The 19,317-nt window shown below is 55.5% G+C and overlaps 2 protein-coding genes across 7 annotated transcripts in view; one reads left to right on the top strand and one right to left on the bottom strand.

Annotated features, from left to right (window-relative positions):
- Positions 1-1,638: 1,638 nt before the first annotated feature.
- On the top strand, positions 1,639-18,677 carry EMX1 (empty spiracles homeobox 1). 2 transcript variants are annotated; one of them, XM_082745591.1, is made up of 3 exons: positions 1,639-2,764; positions 8,518-8,702; positions 18,115-18,677. In XM_082745591.1, exons 1-3 carry the CDS (start codon positions 2,233-2,235, stop codon positions 18,280-18,282), a joined length of 885 nt encoding a protein of 294 aa, XP_082601717.1. In that variant the 5' UTR covers positions 1,639-2,232; the 3' UTR covers positions 18,283-18,677. The 2 variants fall into 2 exon arrangements, with proteins under 2 accessions (XP_082601717.1, XP_082601718.1); XM_082745592.1 differs by lacking the exon at positions 18,115-18,677 and adding an exon at positions 10,680-10,709 and having other exon boundaries at positions 1,642-2,764.
- Positions 4,266-19,317, bottom strand: part of SFXN5 (sideroflexin 5) — a 136,696-nt gene continuing 121,644 nt past the window's right edge. For 2 of the 5 annotated variants that reach the window (XM_082745584.1, XM_082745585.1), the window contains exons 15-16: positions 8,153-8,272; positions 4,266-5,605 (exon numbers count right to left, since the gene is read on the bottom strand). In XM_082745584.1, coding sequence (XP_082601710.1) covers positions 5,410-5,605; positions 8,153-8,272 — 316 coding nt within the window. In that variant the 3' untranslated portion in view covers positions 4,266-5,409. The remainder of the gene's footprint in view (positions 5,606-8,152; positions 8,273-19,317) is intronic. The other 3 variants (XM_082745587.1, XM_082745586.1, XM_082745588.1) reach the window with 3 other exon arrangements.

Below are 19,317 nucleotides of genomic sequence, written 5' to 3'. Positions count from 1 at the left end.
CCCCGCGGGGATCTTGCTCCAACAAAATACCCAGTTATTCCCTTCTATATAAAGCGGAAAAACTCGAGCTGTGCCTTTGCCCAGCTCCGCACCCTCGCCCCCTTCGTGCTGTGGCCTGCTTAGGTCTCCACTCGGAGCTTCCCCTTTCCAGGACTGAGGCTGGAGCAAAGGAGGAGGAGGAAGAAATAAATGAAAAGTCGGGGTGGAGGGTGGAGCAGAGAGACAGGGAGGGGGATAGACAGGCTGAGACGGAAACTGGAGAGAGAGAGACAGGTAAAGAGAGCCAAAAAGAGCCAGAGAGGTCGCAAAAGAGGGCACAGGCGCTCGCCGCGGATTCGGTACCGATTCCTTCCGCAGGCGTTTCTGCCGCGGCTCCGCAGCGCTCGGCTCCGGGCTGCCCCGGACACGAAGGGCTGCAGGGTGCTGTCGCCTCGCCGCCCCCCTCCTACGCCCCCTCCCCACCTCGCCCAAGGGGGCCGGAACGGCGTTGGCGCGCGGGGGCTTTTCGGAGCAGTCGAGTGGAAAATAGACTTTAACCCGCTTTGTGGCTACAAGGGCGCCCGAAGCGCTCTCGCGGACCGGGGCTCCCGGCGTTCAGGCGGGCCACTCCCAAGACCCGGCCTGGAGTCCCTGCAGAGTCACGCGGCACGCGGAACCCCTGGCCTCGGGGCGTCGGCAGGCCCGACCTAGGTCTGCGCACTCGGCCGCGGCCGCGCCGTCCTCACTGACCCCGGCGGCGGCGAGGAAGCTGAGCGCGCTGCGGTCCCTTCCTCGCAGTGCGTTGGCAGGGTCCGGGTCGCAGCCTCCCCACCACTGCCCGGCGCCCTCCTAGGCCTCGGGGAGGTGTTTACTGCGGCCTGGAAGGCCCGGGTGAAAAAGTTTGCGGAGTACTGGTTCTCCTCTCCCACTCACCCCCAGGAAATTATTGCAAGAAATGGAAACCTGACAGAGCAGAGTCGTCCGAGGCTCCGCGGTCGCAGGTGGAAGGTGAGGGTCAGGGGAGGCCAGGAGGCCGCTGCGTTCCGGGGATGGCTGGTGTGTATTCTTAGAGACAGGGTCGACTTGCTCGGCCAGCTCCAGGTTAAGGCCCGAGGCTCAGGCCTGGCCCGGCCCGCCTGCACCTGAGCCCCACGACCAGAGAAGGCGAGGAAAGCAGCAGACCGCCCTGTGCTGAGGCCCGCCGTCCCGGTGCGAGCAGAGCGCGGCCGCCGTGGTTGGGCCAAGGAGGTGCTTCCGAACCCAGATTTGCGGCTTGAGGTCTGCAAAGTGACCACTCCAGCAGCTCCTCTCGCGCTGTCCCCGGCCAGGCCCCTTGTGAAAAGAATTGGGCGTCCCCCTTCCTGGAGCTGTCCCCCGCAACCCTCAGAAAACGCGAAACCTCACGAGTAAGGCCTCGGCTTTCAGAACGCGGCCCAGAAGAAAGACGGTGGGTGAGCGGGAGGGTCCCCGAGACCCGGGGAGCAGTGACCTGGTTAGCAGAGAATGTATTTATCGGGCAAAAAAACCCACCCTCCCACCATCCGCTCGGATCCAAGTTGCCTGAGAACTGAAACGACATCCCAGGATGAATTGGAGAGGGTTCAACTGAGTTACACATCGGGAAGTGGGGTTGGAGTTTCTCCGAAGCCCCAGGCCTTCTTGGGCTCCCGCGTGGGCTGAAACGGTTGGGACGATCGCCAGACTCAGCTAAAAGGGCAGAGACGCGAAGAGAAGCCCGTGGCGAGGGGAGGATTGGGGCTGGGGGGAGGCCTAGACAGCCCGGCAGAGGCTCCAGTCCGCTTTTTGCCTCCGACTGCTGGCTCCTTCCCCACCCGCCGTCCCTCGCCCCGCCCCGCCCCGCCCCCCACCTTGGGGCAGGTGAGCGGCGGCCAATGGGCGAGCGCGGGGCAGGTGCCGGCTAACTCGCGCCTCGCAGTACAGCGGCCGAAGCTGAGCTGGGCAGTGCTGGGAGGACCAGGGGCGGGGGTCTGTCCTGGCTGGACTCCGGAGGGAGGGGGCCGGGCTCAGCCCCCAGGCCGTAGAGGCAGCTCGCAGCATCGCACGGAACCCGCGCCAGTGCCCGCGCCGGGAGCTGCCCGCTCGGCCCCAGAGGCCGGCGCGCCTAGCTGCGCGCGGTGGCCGGACTCCGCGTTCGCTCGCTCTCACGCCCCTCGCCTCTCCGCGCCTGGCTCGCCGGCAGGGTCTGAGCGCGGGCGGGCGGGCGGGGGAGGTGAGGGGTGCTGGTGTGTGTGCATGTGCCTGGCTGGGTGCACACCCCGCACGGCGGCGGCGCCAGGACGCGGAGCGCTCCCCAGAGCCCGGCTGCCTCGCTCGGCTCTGGCGACCGCGACCATGTTCCAGCCCACAGCCAAGCGTGGCTTTACCATCGAGTCCTTGGTAGCCAAGGACGGCGGCACCGGCGGGGGCACTGGCGGCGGGGGCGCCGGCTCCCATCCCCTGGCGGCGGCCGCCTCGGAGGAGCCACTCCGGCCCACGGCGCTCAATTACCCTCACCCCGGCGCGGCCGAGGCGGCCTTCGTGAGCGGCTTCCCCGCCGCCGCCGCCGCCGCCGCCGCCGCGGGCGCCGGTCGCTCGCTGTACGGTGGGCCCGAGCTCGTGTTCCCCGAGGCCATGAACCACCCCGCGCTGACCGTGCACCCGGCGCACCAGCTGGGCGCCTCCCCGCTGCAGCCCCCGCACTCCTTCTTCGGCGCCCAGCACCGGGACCCTCTGCACTTCTACCCTTGGGTCCTGCGGAACCGCTTCTTCGGCCACCGCTTCCAGGGTGAGTGCCCATGCTGTGCCCGCTAAGGCGGCCGGCCAGCGCCGGCGCTGCGGTGGCGCGGGGGAGGCTCGGGGGCGTGCGGGGCTGTTCAGAAGTTGTTGAAACAAGGCTGTGGGGGGCCGCAGAGGCCGATTCCCAAACCGGGAAGAGCCGCGCCGGATCCGTTCGCGCTTCCGCGGCGTTGGGTTCCCTCCCAGAGAGCCAGGTTGGGACCTCCAGGCTTGCCCAGAAAATGGTGCGGGTTCGGACGCCAGACCCGGGCGCATCCCTGGAGCTTCTCCTGATCCTCCCCGCGGCCTGCCAGAATCTCTCGGTGCTGAGCCAGTCCCAGTCCAGAGAGCGCCGCGACCGCAGCGCCCGCCGCCCCCTCCCTCTGCGCGGGCTGGACCTGGGACCCTACTTCCCTCTCACATCCACCACCAATTCCCAGATATCCGCCCTCGCTGGCGCGTACCAGCGGGGCAAAGTCCACGCGCGTGCCCCGGGTCTAAGGAGAGAAGGGGCAGCGGGGAGGGGACACTGGAGAGTTAATGTTCCGTTGAGGAGTTCTCCACCGTCTTGGGGTGTTTCTCAACAACCTCGACCCGACTTTGTCGAGTCACAAGTGCCTCTCGGACCCAGGGTCGGGAAGGGTTGCAGTAGCAACCGGCTTCCATCGCCATGCGCCGACTCTGGGAGTCCACCCGGCGGCTGCGGGACCCAAGGCAGTCCTCCCAAGTAGGAGGGCGGGGGCTTTTAAGGTCGCAGGCTAGCCGAGCTCCCACGTCTTCACAGGGCAACGGGTTTGCTAATGAAGATCCCCCACTAGCCTTACAAACGCGCGCGCAGACGAGCGCACACCACACACACACACACACACACACACACACACGTTTCCATTATCTGACTTTCCCGAAGGAAAGAGTTGCATTTGTTGGAGTTCGTTTTCTTCCTGGAATTTGTTAAAGTTTGTTTCTCTTTTCTTGCCTGTTTTTCTTTTTAAAGAATGACCTAATTTGTACAGTAATTGCTTAGTTTCCAGTTTAATTTTGTTAGTGTAGACCGGACTGGACCTCAGCCTTTTGAGGTTCCATGACTCAGAGCTAGGTAACCCGGCTTTTAGTGAAACCAATGAAAAGGATATGGCTAGAGCTTCGGCTGCCAACCTAATCTGAGGATAAACCGCGGTCTACACAGTCAAAGTAAACCAGATGCTTGGTACCATTATCTAGATAACAGAAGAAAAATGATCTTTTTTGAAGCTTTGGCTATAGCTGCTGAACTGTTTCATGGGAAGCTGCTTTCCAGGTCCAATTTGTCAATTTGCTTAGTCCCATCTGACAAGTAGATATTGACCCAGCAGATCCCAACAATATAAAAGGTTGTAATTACTTGAACAAGAATTTTTGTGGGCAGACTTGTTTCCCCTCAGATTTCAAAGATTTGCCTAAATCATGAGGTGGGGGAGGGAGTCTATGGTGTCAGCCGTTTTGGGCATGAAATCTGTCAATTACAACGATTGTTTATTGCTATAAATGATTGAAGTTTTATTCAAAACTAAGTAAACCATCTCGGTGCTCCTTGGGCCCAGCCCAGCCTGGGTCTCAAAACCTGCCACCCATGGGCCGATCTGAGAGTCGTGGCTATTTTTGAACCGTCGGGCCGGGGCAGTAGAAGGACCCGTGGTTAGGAGGCTGGTGCAAGGACAGGGGCTCTGATGAGAGGGCAGAGCCGGTCCTAAGCCCTGGGGTCTCTGATCATCCGGGGAAGGCCTCCCCCGCTGAGCCCTCGGCTTCGGACCAGGCGCCCCACGCCCTCCTAGATGCTTTTCCCGCCTCTGGCCTCGTCCCTGCGGGCACGGGGGCGCCGGGGACAGCTCGCGACAGATCCAGCTCCGGCTCTGAGCATTCCCAGCCAATGGAGCCCACATGAATTCTCCGAAAAACCTCAGAAATTGCCGCGGCTCCCTGAGCCATCAGTCCCGGCGGGCACGTTGTCGAGTTGCAAAAACGGTTGAAATTTTCTCTTAAGAACCGTTTCTGGACGCGGAGATGGAGCCATGTGTGGCCGCATTTTTGAACTCGGAAATCCGTTGGACACGGAAGGACTTTGCCGACCTTGAGACGTTTCGGCTTTGGGTCGGGTCTTCGTCGCCGCGACTCCATGCGCGGCCCGGCAGCTGTGAGCCTGGCGGTCCCAGCTGGGCCTCGGGGCTGCGGGCCGAGCCGTCCCAGGCCCTCCGGCGCCGCGTTTTCTAGAGAACCGGGTCTCTGCGATGCTCATTTCAGCCCCGTTTTAATGCAAGAAACGAAACCCTACACGAACGAAAAGGAACATGTCTGCGCTCCGTGCGCAGCGCGGGCCAGCGCTCGGGGAAGCGGATTCTCGGCGGAGCGAGGCGGTGGAAGAGGAAGAGCCCACGGGGGATGGTCTGGATCAGGCGGCGGGATCCTGAAGCCGGTAGCCTTCGAGGCCTGAAGGGGAGGAGCAGGCGGAAACCGGGAATTGGCCGCACTTCGGTGCCATTTCCCGGACGCAGGAACTTTCCAGGCCGGGAACGGCGTCTGGAGGGGGCCTGGGAAGCCCCAACCCTCAGGGATCCGCGTCGGTAATGGGCCGGTGCTTCAAAGGGCGCCTTTGTTTCGGCTGGAGGAGGGGGAATGAGGTTATCTCCGTTGCTTGGCCGGCCTCTCCCACTCGTCGCCCCAGGCTCCTCCGCCCAGCCCGCCGGCCCAGAGCTCCTGGCCGGCCGCGGCCTCTCCAGAAGAGAGTTCAGCGGCTAGCGCGGGCACTTCGGATCCTTTAGTTCCCACATCCGGCCACCTCAGTCCTGGGAGTCTCTCCTGCCAGTCCCTGCCTTCCCTGCATTGAGAGGCCGGAGAAAAATGGGGTGGGGTTCAGTTCCTCCTGGCTCTAGGGAAGCTGAAGTCATCCTCCTTCCACTTTTCCACCTCTCCTTGTCTGAAACTGACTGCCCACTGCCAGAGGTGAGAACTACTGCAGGGAAACGGGCCACACTGGCCCCAGCCCCAAGCTTGTTCTGCTCTTGTGGTCCAGTTAAGGAAAACTGAAGCTGCGGTAGGAACTGTTGAGACCCTTAATGAGAGGGGCCCAGGAACTTAGGCACCTAAAGCATCACTCTATCCTTACAGAAACATAGAGCTATTTGATCAGTTTGCCCGGATAGTTAGTTTTGCACTAAACCCCCTCTCTCTTTCAGGAAAAAAAAACCTTGCTTCTTTTGAAATCCAGTCTGTCATCACCTTTCAGTATACTGAGTCATTTTCCTGCCCCTTGCTTCTTCGTGGTTAGGTCAGATGGACCCCTGTGTTTCTGCCTGAAGGACACAGTCTATCTGCCCCAACAGTGCATGACAGTAAACCAAGCCTAGCTTTTCCTAAAATAGCCAGACTTGAGGCAAAGGGATGTGTGTATGGCACAAGGACAGAGTAAGCTTATTGCTTCCATCCTCCACTTTGGGTTTATGAAGACAAACACAGAGAAGTCCACCATGCAAGGGACCAACACATACCCCCAGAATTACAAAACAACCATCAAACCATACACCCCGAGGCAGACTGCAGTCCTGCTCTCCCAGCCACAGATTGTCGCTGACACCCCTGCACCCCATTCACTCCCATCTATAGGGTCTCTCCAGGCTGCCACCTCACTTTTGACAAGCCTGGGCCGATTGAGCTGCTGAGGCCAACACTGGAACTCTGGGATGAGCGAGGCCTTCTCCCTGCCCAGCTTATTTGTCCAGAGGCAAAACTACTGTTGGGACTCCACCCAGGCTCAGAACCACACCGTGTGCTGAAGCAGTTTAACATCAGCAAGAAGGGTTTGCTTCCTACCCGCCCCTTCCACCTTTCTCTGGCCTATCACACTGGTACCCACTTAAGACTTTAATTCTTATTCCTACTTGGATCAAGCTCCTCCTTTCATTCCTTCTTACTCCTCTCTGCCAGACCACTTCCCTTGATCATCTATCCCCTCCACCACCACCAGATAAACTTCCTTCATTCAGGCCTAACAGCCCTGGGCCTGCCTCCACCTTGAAGGGCCCACTGGGCAGAGCGTCCCCTTCCATCTCCCCAAGGTGTGATGCCACTCCCTTTTGTAGCTGCACAGATCCAGCCACTTGAAACGGGAAAGTGATTGTCAGGGGACTTCATTTCCCCTCTGGCAACCTTGTTCAGAACGAGAGAGGGGGTGGAAACCCAGCAATAAAAGTCACCTGTGTAAGCATCCAAAGCCCAAGGAGTTGGAGAAAGTAACACCAGTCAGTTTCCACCAGCAGAGGGACATGAACAGTTACCTGGAGAGTTTTAGCAATAGCATGTCCGTGATGTGCCCTTACTTCCCTTACAGAGGTATTTCCAGAAATGGAAAATCTCAGCTGAGACACAAACAATTGCCTTAAACAAAACAACAGGTCAAACTGGGTAAAACCAGTGGGCCATTGCTGGAGAAATTCATTGGCCCAATCAATTTCAACAGCTAAACGTGTGAAAACATTCCATCTGGGGCTCTTCAATGTCAGTGGCTTAAGGGTACTGATATTTGCCCCTGCATGAGGACCCATGGGTGATGTCAGGGCCTGTTTCAAGTCTGAGAGCATGTGCAACCAAGCCAGAGATTGCACGAAGACCTGGTGGGGGGTTTACTGAATGTGAGGTGGTAGGTGGAGGCTCATTTTGGCTTTTGTACTTCCTGACCTCACCACCCCGGGGGCCTTATCCCACCCAGGGTCAGCCCCTCCTCCTGCTGGTAGGAGCTGAGTTCCCATGATGGCCAACACTTGCCAAGGGACAATTACACTCTTTGAAAATCCTGTATGGTAGATGGGAGAAAAAGACAGTGGGGAGGCTGGAGCATATATTTACACACGCCCATGCAGAAACCAATATATCTATATCTATATATATTAGAGAGAAAGATGACATCTAGATATTTATACACGTGTTTCTTCAGCACGGGACTATTCAGGGATGAAGCAAGGCCTTTTCCCACCGGAGAGCATTAGGAGTCTCCTGGGGCAGTGAGCTTTACCTGAAGGCCTGGGGGAGAGATGAGGGGAAGGGGGAGGCAGAAGCCTGACCTTAGACCTTTAGGTGTTGCCTGGACATTGACCTAGTCGCTGGCCTATTTTTACCACTTGCAAGGTAGAGCCTGGGCCTGTTGGCAGGAATTTTCAGAGGGCTAGTGGCCTGAGCATTTAGCTGCAAGGGTGGTTTAAACAGGTGTGAAAAGAGAGTGCCTTGGGTCCCTGCAAGTTCCTGAAAATGTCTTTGGCATAAGGGTGGTGAGCAGCCGCACTGTTCCCCAGATCACCTTCGTGACTCTCAGCCCTGTCCCTCCTCGTGTAGCAGGGCCAGGGGACAAAGGGAGTTAAGGGATTTTTCCTACCCCGGCCTCTTCGCTGCTCCAGGCGCCTCGCTAGGCCTGGGCCCTCCTCCTGGCCCATCTAGTGATCCGCTCCTCTGCTCCTCCAGGCCTCGGTCGACCGACGGGGTAGCTTCTCGAACCCTCAGGAAGTATGGGGGAGGAGAGAGGAGTGGACTTAAGGAAGGGGCGGCACAAGGGAAAGGGGAAAAGTGGGGGCGGGAGCCAAGGACTGGAGAGGGCAACGGAGCGCCGAGGGCGTTTGCGAGTGGGGCGAGAGGGCCGGGCTCGGCCGGCTCCCGAGCGCAGCCCGGCGGCCGGGCTGCGGCTCACGGCGCCCCTTCTCTCTGTCTGTACCTGCTGTGTTGCCGTCGGCGGCGCGGCCGCAGCGAGCGACGTGCCCCAGGACGGGCTGCTTCTGCACGGCCCCTTCGCGCGCAAGCCCAAGCGGATTCGCACGGCCTTTTCGCCCTCGCAGCTCCTGCGGCTGGAGCGCGCCTTCGAGAAGAACCACTACGTGGTGGGCGCCGAGCGGAAGCAGCTGGCCGGCAGCCTCAGCCTCTCGGAAACGCAGGTAATCACCACCCCGCCGGCCGGTGCTCAGTCCGCGGGCCCAGGTGCAGGTGGGGGCGGGCAGGTGCAGGAGGGGCCCCGGGGCTCACGCCCCCGCCTTCCCCGGAGCTCGGTCCCACTGAGTTCCAAAAGCCACCCCTACCCCCTCTCCCCCGCGGCCCTCCGGCAAAACCTATCTCTAGAGCCCCTTCCCTCCCGCTGCGGTTAGCCTCGCCGAGGCCGCAGAACCTCTGTCAAGCTCTAAGGACCCACCAGGACTCTGGACTCAAACCACAGCCCAGCTTGCTCTCAAAGCCCACAGGAGGCGCCGGGTTCTCAGGAGGAGGCAGGGCCACGCCGCAGTCACTCCCGAGCTGTCCCAGTGTCCCCTGGAGCCGTTTCAGCCCTGTGGTTACTGCGGCTCTTCTCCCGCCTCTCCTCTGGGGTGCTCACGGTTTTGTGGGAGGCCCGGCCCTTTCCCACCGCCCCCCCCCCCCCCGCACCGGCTTTGCTGCTGTTCATGGGCCCAGTTGGCAGAGGCCTGGGCTGCCCACCAGCGGCTGTGGTGTGGGGAGAAAGCCCACGTGTCTTCAGGCTATAAACATCAAAAGCCGAGGAATCAGCCAGGAAGGGGCCAGCCCTGCTTGGGGTCGGAGGGGGGCGCTGATCTCTGCGCAGGCAGGCTGCTAGGGCTCTGGAAACTGGTGTTTGGGGCGCGCAGACATGGGAAGAAAGTGGGAATGGTGGAAAAGTAGATTCGGGGACTCAGGAGCTGCGTTCAAACACTTGGAGGGCTGTTGAGTTGGGGAGGGAACACTCCGGTGGCGTTGGAGAGGTTTTGAACTGGGTGAAATTAGGGTAACCACGGAGTATTTTTGTAACTGATAGTTAAGAAAAGAAAAAAATTAAAGAACTAGATTAGAGTCCTATGGAGGCAGATTTGGGTTTATTGTAAGTGAAGACTTTGCCTTAAATAAATGCTGTGTGGAAGGACCGCCTGAGCTCTTGGTTCCTGGGAGTCCGATATAGCTGTAGGGGCTGGGTGCTGCCCTGGAGGCTGATTTCAGTGTCTGGATGGGCCTTGGGAGATGGTACTCCCTTCCATCCCTCAAAGCTCCCAGATGTGCAAATGAGAGAATGCCACTTGCTTGCCCCGGGGGGCCCTCTGGCTTTTTATCATCCTCTCCCCATTTTTGATGGTCTGGCCCCTACTATCTTCCATCCTAGTGCCCTGAGTAGGTGTCTTGGGGGGAGGGGGACAGCCTGGAGTCTCCCGGGGAGTAGTGAAAATAGGAAGGGGGCCCAGTGGGGAATCCAGATCCTAAGTGCCTCCCCAGTCCCCCAGCAGACATCACTGGCTGGTCCTCACATTCTATTTTGGTTTCTATTGTCAAGACGTCTTATCTGTCTGATGCTCCATTTAATCACACATTACTCTCTCCTCTACTGAAGGGCCCGTGCTTTTTCAGATTTGCTGGTTGGGCTGTTCTAACTGCAGAGCTAAAGCTTACAAAACAGCCAAGTTAATTTTTTAAATGTTTAGAAGAAATATAAGCTAAAAAATGAAGTTAATAAAATAATACCCCCATTCCCTCCTGGCAAACAGTGTTTTAAAGTTGTCTAAAACAAGGTGTCAATTTATGAATGGTGTTTATAGTTAACATCATTTAAAAAGTATTAGTTATTAAATTTTAATTGCAGAAGTGTAAGAAAACAAAACGGTTTATAATCCTCCCACCCACAGATTAACACTTGTTGAAATAATGTCATTGTTTTTAAACTTTTAATTTTTTAGCTCAGTGAGGGCATTTTTAATTAACTTTCTTTCAAACCGAATCTAGCTGCCTGTTTGCTCCCCACAATGCCAGTTAGTAAATGTAATGATTGTTTCCTTCATTTTTGTTATGTTTCAAACACATTTAAAACAAAACTGGGTAGAATAATATAGTATATCCAGTTTAACTATCAAAACTCATGTCTAATCTCGTTCTATCTATAGATGAGCTGGTTTTAGCATATGGAAAAAAAAAAAAACCGCAGTAGAACTACGGGAGGCTTGAGCCTGAGAAACCATCCTGTAAAGGCTTCTCTTTTCAGGTGAGGACTGAGATAGAGAGATGGGGTGGGCAGAGCTCCCTAGGAGGACAGATTGGATTTTATTATCTGCCTCCTTTCTAATTGACTGTGTGACCTTGTATAAGTTACTCAATCTCTCTGAGCTCTAATTTTCTCATCTGGAAAATAGATTCTTTGAGGATTAAAGGCACGTAATAGGAATTCAAATAATATGAATTCTTATCCCCAGTCCTTCCCTTCCCTCTGTGTAAAGTAGTATATATATCAAGTTGGTTAGTGTTACAGTAAGCCCCTAGACTGGGCTTCCTGAATTAGTCTGGTGTTTCTTCTGCCATATCTGGTCTCCTTCACCATCATAGCTGTCTTTCTGTCCCTCTTGTAACTTATCATTTGGACTTAGGCTACCTAATTAATTATCCATCTTTCAGTATATACTGGGCAAGCCTACCTATCATCTCCAACTATTGGCTATTTGTCAAACACCCATCTCTGCCGTCAGTCCCCTGCCATCTATTTCTACTGTCAGTAACTACATTAACTACATTTGTCTCTAGGAGCTCTCCAATCCGTCCTGTACAGATAGCTGTTTTATATCTAGCCACATACTTCTCTGTCTGAGCTCCTTAAAATGCCTCTCCAAAGCTGGTTAATTTATACTTCCTATTTTCTGTTAATTACATTCTTCTTCCTCCTAACTAACACTAGCTCTCACCCAATTGTTGATTATTTCCTTATCATCTATTCTGTTTTATCTTCTGTGTTCCTACCATCCTTCTCAAGCTTCCCTCTATACAGATCTAGTTAGCTACTGACAGGGTATTTGCTTACCTATCGTGTCATCTGCTCTGTCTTTGTCTTCTTTCTGGGCCTCAGTTGCTGTATCTGTAACATTTAATGAAATGAACTCCATGGTTCTTTCCAGCCCTGAGTTTCTGTCTCATCTATATTCTCCTCTGTATTTCTGTATCGTGCTCCCCCCAAGTTCTCAGAGCTCACAGTACCTCTCCAGTATATCATAATACGCATAGGATTGTGCTGCTGCGAAATTATCTACCACGTCCAAATGTCACTCTGTAGACTGGCTAGTTCCATCTCGCAAGGAAATCTCAACATACAGACTCCCGGGCCCCATTCAGGAGATTCTCTTAGAATTTCCAGGATAGGATCCAGGAAATGTTTTTAAAACAGCTCTCTGGGTGATTCTGATGAACAACAGGCCAGCTTTGGGAGCCAAGGGTCAAGCCTTCCTGCTTCTCTCTATACCCTATAGGGTCCTGCTCCGTGATGAGCAAGGAGTCGATGCTCCATAAACATGTGTGGAATAAAGAGGCAAATTTCTGTGGATGGTACACATCTCCATGTGTTAATTTTTATCAGTCATTTCCCTTGCTTTCTGTAGTCACTGACACCTCCCTGTGTCTCTGTTTTCTATTCTTCCCTTGCACTTTATGTTAGATGTTCTAGCTTTATCCACTGGGTAAAACTCCTGGTAAGATTAAGGAAATCAGTGTGTGGGTCTTAATTTAGGGCTCAGGGGTCTCTGTATGCTCAAAGCTTTAGTATGGAGTGTTGGGAGGTGGGCAAGCTGAACTTCTTTGTCGGGGCAGGTTTGTATGTTTGGTGGAGTGTTGGGTATCTATGCAGGGAAGGCCACGGGTCAGTCCAGAGCATGGAGGCAGTGGTCCTGGGAGAGGGCTCGTTCTCTTTTCTGGCTCTGATCACTTGCTCCTCACTGCTGTGGCACTGCTTTGGAGTCTGATCTGGATGACGGGGTGATGTCCTAAGCTTTAGTCCTGGTGGGGCAGACCCGGATTGGGGTCAGATCAGAGCTGTGAGTGGAAGTGAATGTGTGTGTGTTGTAATGGGTGTGTGTAACATGTATGTGCTACATTGTAGAGTACATGCAGGTAGTGTGATTGATGCCCAAAGTCAGGTGATATCACATATATGTGGCATGGAAGGCGGCTCGGGTGCTTATGTGCACGCGTGGGGGTGGCATGTTATGGGGAAGGAGTCCAGGCTGCTCAGCCGGTCAGTGTTTCCAGCTGCCCCTCCTGCTCTGAAGTGTTCAGCAGGTGCTTCTTCACCTTCTCTGGCTTTGAGTTCAGTTGAGCTGTGACGGAAATGGAGTCCTCGGCCTTGGAGATTTGTGATGGGGGGAAATTGTAAAGTATGCCCGCTGGCAGAATATGCACAAGGAGTGACTAGAGTCTCCTTGAAGTCACAGCTGTGGGCTGAGGGAAGTGAGGGGAGACCTGCAGGGGTGGAATGTTCCCAGAAGACCTCAGGCCCAGAAAGTTTGGAGGGATGCACAGGGTTCTACATTGGTGGGAAGGAAGGGGAGGGTTGACGTGGGTGGATTAAGATGCAGCAGGAGGTGTCAAGTCTGGCTACCATCCTGGGGCCCAAGAACAGGTGGGGAGGTCTCAGAAGGAAAGAGTGTCTGATTACCTGCCTGTGGGTTTTTCCCTCTGGGGCATTGGTAAGGAGACTTCTTGGGGTCCATTCCTGCTCTGGAAAACTCTGCTTTTAAATGTTTGTTTGTTTTAATTTTATTTGACAGACAGAGATCACAAGTAGGCAGAGAGGCAGGCAGAGAGAGAGGGAAGTAGGCTCCCTGCTGAGCAGAGAGCCCAATGCGGGGCTCGATCCCAGGACCGTGGGATCATGACCTGAGCCAAAGGCAGAGGCTTTAACCCACTGAGCCACCCAGATGTCCCTGAAAAACTCTGCTTTTGAGATGATGGTTGAGAAGGAGATATCCAAATGCCTTGAATTCTAGGGAAGTTCAAGAGACATTTGTTACTAGCTCACTGTCAGTTCTGAGATGGACTCATCTCTTCTCCAGGTCTTGGTTCTTTTCCAAGAATTTCTGCGTCACCCAAGTTCCAGAGTCCAGTGGGAGGCAGTATAGGGCAGGGGAGATGAGGGAGACTGGAGTAGTCCCTAGGGCCTAGTCCTAAGGAGGCAGATGGCTCTGTGATGTCTTTCTGAGAGTGAGGGCAAGCATCCAGATGATCTGGCAGAGGAGGAGGCAGGAAGGCTTAGGATGAGTTGGGCTGTGGTTGACGAAGAGTCAGAGGTGACCTCCCTCAGTTTGGTAGGCCTAGCATGGCATTGGGCTTGACCCTGAGAGTAGGAGTAGCTCTTATGATCAAATAATAGGAAATGGATCCCCAGCAGAGAGGGCTATTACTTTGATAGGGTGTTTGAACACCTTGTGGACAAGTATTCTCCTGAATATAGGCAGGCAGGAGCCACAGACTCCTCCATTTGGGATTGGCTAAAGTTGGGGACCACTGGAAATGAAGGGATCCAAATCTGGGTCATTCAAATAGCAGGTTACTCAAAAGTAAAGTGAAATAATTGGCTGGAGCTGTAGTTTGCTTGTGTGTTAGTTCCTTCGTCCATTCATTTGCTCATCAATACATACACACCTTCATTCATTAATGTTACATACATCAGTCGGTCCTCTGTTAACGCACACATGCGTTCATTCATTCCTCCACAGCACCTTCCTCATCCTGTTTGACTCATGCTGACCCCTGTGCCTCCCAACAGTAAGTCTCCCTCCCTCCCCCAGATTCTCCCTAGAAGTGGTTAACCCAGTCCACAACATGGAGAATTAAGAATTGACCCTATTGTAGAAGTGTCCACTGAACTATGCCTAAAAAGAATCCCATCTCTCCAGCCATCGCACTTACCAAACCGCTTTTCTGATTAGACCCCAATCCCTCCACCACTGATTTTCTCGGGCTCTCCATGTCTGGCTGAGGCACCTCTTGCCCAGAGCACAGGGCCAGGTACTGTGGCCAGCTTGCTGAACAGACCAGCACGTGCCCATGGGGATGCCAGTCCACACTATTACACTGCTTTGGTTCTCTAGGTTCCCACCGCCTGATAAGGAGACAGAGGTTTGAGAAGTAAATGAATGCACTGCTGGGGTCCCTGGTGCTGACACAGGGAAAGTTACTCGGGAAGCACAGACAAGCAGCAGGGCAGTCCCAGCCCAGGAACATCTGAGCAGGCTTTTGAAGGCTAAGCAAGAGTACTCCAGGCAGGGAAACTCATGTAAACGTGGAGAAGCTTGGAAGGATCTGGCTTCTCTGAAACACTGAGGCAGTTGGTGAGATGGGGTCTTGGGAGGCCACAAGGAACCTCTCTCCAAACCCATAGGAGTCACAGATTGGGGAGGGGTTTCTTCAGCCAACATCCCGATGGTGTCCGGGGCCAGTGTGCGGGTATGGTGGGGAAGCGGGTACAGAATAAATACAGCTTCGTAAAGCTAGCCCTCAGAGCGGGACGCACACTGCATGACCTGGTTCCTTTCTAGGGCCTCTGTCCTCCAGGGAGAGGGCTCTGTGGTGTCCCCAGATCGCCCCGCTGGATTCCGGGGTAATGTCATTCTGGCCTCCTACTACACTCAGAGCCCAGTTCTTTTTCTTTTTTCTAAGAAAAAAATAACTCTTAATTGTTATCAGTAATGCATCAAGGAAAAGACAAAAAGTGGGAAGAAGAAAGAAATGTCACCCACACTTTAAGTACATTTCCTTCTAGTCTTTTTTCCCCATGCATAGATTTTGTTTTCCTGTGGTTGTGATCACACTGTGCCCAAACCTTATCCTGCCCTTTTCACTGACATTATTAAGTCATAAGCAGCCCCCTGTTATTACAGTCTTTGTAAACAGCATCTGGTCACTCAGCCTAAGGCTGTTCACAAGATAGCCAGTCTGCCTTAGGAGACAGTTTACCTCCCTGTTTCTAGAAAGCTGCCTCCTTGACCCTGGTCGTTTTCATGGAGAAAATATTCAGGATGCCCTTTCATTTGGGTGGGCCAGGAAAGGTGGCTCTTGCCAGAAAATGTACCTTGTGCCTGGAGTTCCACCATTGAGGACTTTCCTTCTTCGGGCCAGTGTTGTGGGGTGAGCGTAGCAGGCTCTCCTTCCCGAAAGGACCCTTGGAGTGTGTGTGGGAGGGAGAAGATGCAGAAAGGGGCCAGCTGTCCTGCTGTTGCCCAGAGCTTCCCCAATTGCCCCATCCCTCTGCTGGGCTCACTTAGCCCTTGGCCAGCCCTACGGGCCCTCGATAATGCCATTCAGGTTCCGCATCCAGGCCTCCCCAGCACTCACCCAACCTCCTGGCTGGCGTAGTGGGCTCTCGGATGGGGGGCGAGGGCAGTCAGGGGTGAGAAGCAGCTGTGCTGAGATCCACCCAGAGCCCAGCCTGCCCTGTACCCCAGAAAGGTGGTTATGGGATCTAGAAGTCTTGCCCCCAGAGCATCTACCATTTTCCTTTGTCTGTCTGAGGTGAGACAGGCAGGCAGTGGGTTTGCCCCCAGCCTTAGAGACAGGGAAGAAGCTCCTCCCTCCCTTACTGTATCCACTGAGGCCAGGGGCCTCATTTCTTCCTATCCCTAGCTCCATGACCCCCGCCCCCGCCCGCCACCCAGTGCTCTAAAATTAAAGGGCAGAGTCTCCCTGGGGAGAGGGAGCTGTTAGGGGAAGCCTTGGACTGGATGGGCTCCATGAAGCAGACAGGGGGCCGTGCCTGGGAAGCATGAAGGCAGAGCATCTTGGGCAGGAAACTGCTTCCTATGCCCTGACACAAGGCCTGCTTTTGGCCCAACACTGCCTTGTTTTATAGCTACAGCCTGTGCTTTTCCACCATTCTTGGAGTGGGTCGTCTTCTGAGGATGGCCCCTGTCCCCACCCAGGGTTCCAGGATCTTCCCTCAGCATTCCCTGCTGTTGCCAAAACCAAATATTCTCACCATCATTCCACACACACGACCTCCCACTCACCACCGGCAGGGACACCAGGGGTCACCCAGCGGCAGCCAGCAGCACCTGCTGGCTTTGTAAATGAGCTCTCATTTTCAGGAAACCATCCATGTCTCTGCCATCTCTGTGTCACCTCCCCCAGGGACCCTTGGGAGCAAAAGCCCAGGAAGTGCCCTGGAGCTGCAAAGCTGCCAGAAAAACATCTTTCCTACAGATGAGGGGCGTAAGCCCAGAACAGGGAAGAAACTTAGCAAAGGATCTGTGCTCAGGCCCACTTTCGCCAACTCTGAGGATGGGGGTGGGAGGGTGATGGCCTGGCTCTGCAAGGCCAGGAGGAGCGGACAGACTGAGTGAGGCTTCCTCCACCATCTTGAGCACTAGGTCTAGTTAGGGAGCCCTCCTTGATCGTGCATAAGAGAATGTTAAAGGCTGTATCCTGGACACTGAGCAAATGCTGGGGGAGGTGGGAGAAGTGAGGGGTGAGGAGAGATACGGCTAAATCTGGGGTAGCTTCCTGGAGGAGGTGAGCTTAGCATTGTTTACCTGTCCCTCCAAGCCCCCCCCCCCCCACGATCACAGAGGACAGCTATTGGCTTTTGAACCCTCCCCTTGTCAGGACTCTCACTGCCTGACACAGAAGCAGGGGGCCCTCTCTGTTTAAGAGGAGCTCATTTCTGTATCCTGTGGTTTCTCCTGTGTAACCTGTTCCTATATTTGGATGGGCTGCAGAGGCCAGTGCTTCAGGGGCAAGAAGTTTAGAGCACTGGCCCCAATTGGGCTGCAGACACCCCTATGTCTAAGGAGGAGGCATCATTAGTGGGTTTCAGACCACCATGAGTAGCTGCCCCCCGAGGGAGCAGCCATCCACCTGCCCAGCTCGACCTCTGATGTGGGGTGGGGGGAATTCTGCCTGACCTTGTTCACAGGGTCCTCTGGAGAAGCTGATTGACCTAGTTAGTTGACCTAGTGTTAGTTGGAACCTTGAGTGGCAGGGTATGTGACCCTAGGAGTACTCTGGCTGTCCTGGGCACCACTCTTGGAGTGGACATCACCTCCTGGTTATTAGCCATGTCCACTCTGCCTCATTGTGTTGCAAAGAGCACAGGGTGGCTGGGGTTGGGGGTACATCAGGGCCACAGGCGCTCATCAGGACTCATGCAATGGCTTTTTATACATTCGCCTACTCACTCTTTACCTCCACCTCGTGAAGGAGTGATTATTATGTCTTCATAGAAACGAGTAGGGACCCAGGCTTGCCGGACTCCAGAGCCTGGCTTCTTCCCCTCTGCTGTGCTGTGGCTACAGGACGTTCGGCAGCTCCATGATTGCTCCCTGCCCTCTGCGAGAGGGACTGGAAGATGGCCCCATCTTGGCCCCATGTGTTCTCTCCCCGCCCCACCTCATTCACATCTGGAAGCGTAGTCTTTCAGATCCAGCAGGCAGCACCTGGCCAGAGGAGAGGACCCTGGCCTTGGTTTCCCCATCTGGCTCCCAGCTCAGCCTGGGCACTGAGACCCCAGGAGCTGCTCTGGGAGCCTCCTGGGTGTTTCTTACTTCTGCCCCTCCCTCCCTGGCCCAGGTGAAGGTGTGGTTCCAGAACCGGAGGACAAAGTACAAGCGGCAGAAGCTGGAGGAAGAGGGGCCTGAGTCTGAGCAGAAGAAGAAGGGCTCCCACCACATCAACCGGTGGCGCATCGCCACGAAGCAGGCCAACGGGGAGGACATCGACGTCACCTCCAATGACTAGGGTGGGCAGCCACGGATCCACGAGAGCAGAGCACCTGCTCGCTGCTGGCCAGGGCCCCCAGGTGGGCCCAGCTGGACTCTGGCCGCTCCCCCGCCAGGCTTCGGGGAGGCCTCGAGCCACGGCCTCACAGGGCTTGGAGCCTGGGGCCACTGCTGACGGAGGGACAAGAAATGGGCTGGCTGAGGCCTGGGACTCCTCCACCATCTCGTCAGAGAGCCCGCCTGCCTGGACAGGCCGCCGGCCACAGCAGCCTCCCAGCCACTCTCCACTTCTCTGATCTCCTGTTTGTTTTGATGCGTTTCTGTTTTAATTTATTTTCCAGGCACCCACTGTAGTTCTTAGTGATTCCCTTGTATCTCCCTTCCCTATGGGAATAATAAAAGTCTCTCTCTTAATGACATGGGCATCCAGCTCCACCCCCCAGAGCCTGTGAGCCGGGGGGTGGATTCGGGCTCTGGGGACCAGTGGGGATGGGCAGAGCAAGGCTGTACAGCACCTGGGAGCCTGGGGCGGGGCCCGGGAGACTCAACCCATTACCTTTTCTCCTCTGATGGTGGTCCACCCTGATCCTGAACTCCAGCTCTAGAGAAAGGGAAACTGAGGCTAGACATGGGGAAAGATCAACCTGTGTCTTAAGGGAGGCTAACTACGCTCAGGCCTTTCCAAGGCTATGGAGCAGTGGCAAGCAGGAGCAGGTGGCTTAGGGGAGAGACAGAATATGCCCATTTCTGCGTGCTGAGAGATGCATGTACTGAGAGATGCTGGGGGCTCCCTCAAGTGAGGGGACACTGGGAGTGAAAGGGAGTACTGGGGGCTGGGGACAGAGCACCATTCACAGAAGCTGACCATCCCAGGCCCCCTGGGACACTCATCCGTCCCCAGAGCACCCCTCCCCCCCCAACCCCCGCACCATGCAGAGGAAAGCTTCCGAGATGGGGCATAAGGCTGAGCCCACCACCTGTCCCCAAGGACGCAGGGCCTCTAGCTGGGAAAGAGCAACAGGGCAGGGCTCGACTGAGCTCTTTAGTCCACCTG

The sequence above is a fragment of the Mustela nivalis genome, assembly GCF_964662115.1.
Source record: "Mustela nivalis genome assembly, chromosome: 8".
Classification (NCBI taxonomy): Eukaryota; Metazoa; Chordata; class Mammalia; order Carnivora; family Mustelidae; genus Mustela; species Mustela nivalis.
The sequence above is the reverse complement of the archived record's forward strand: the minus strand, read 5'-3'. Positions and strand labels throughout refer to the sequence as shown.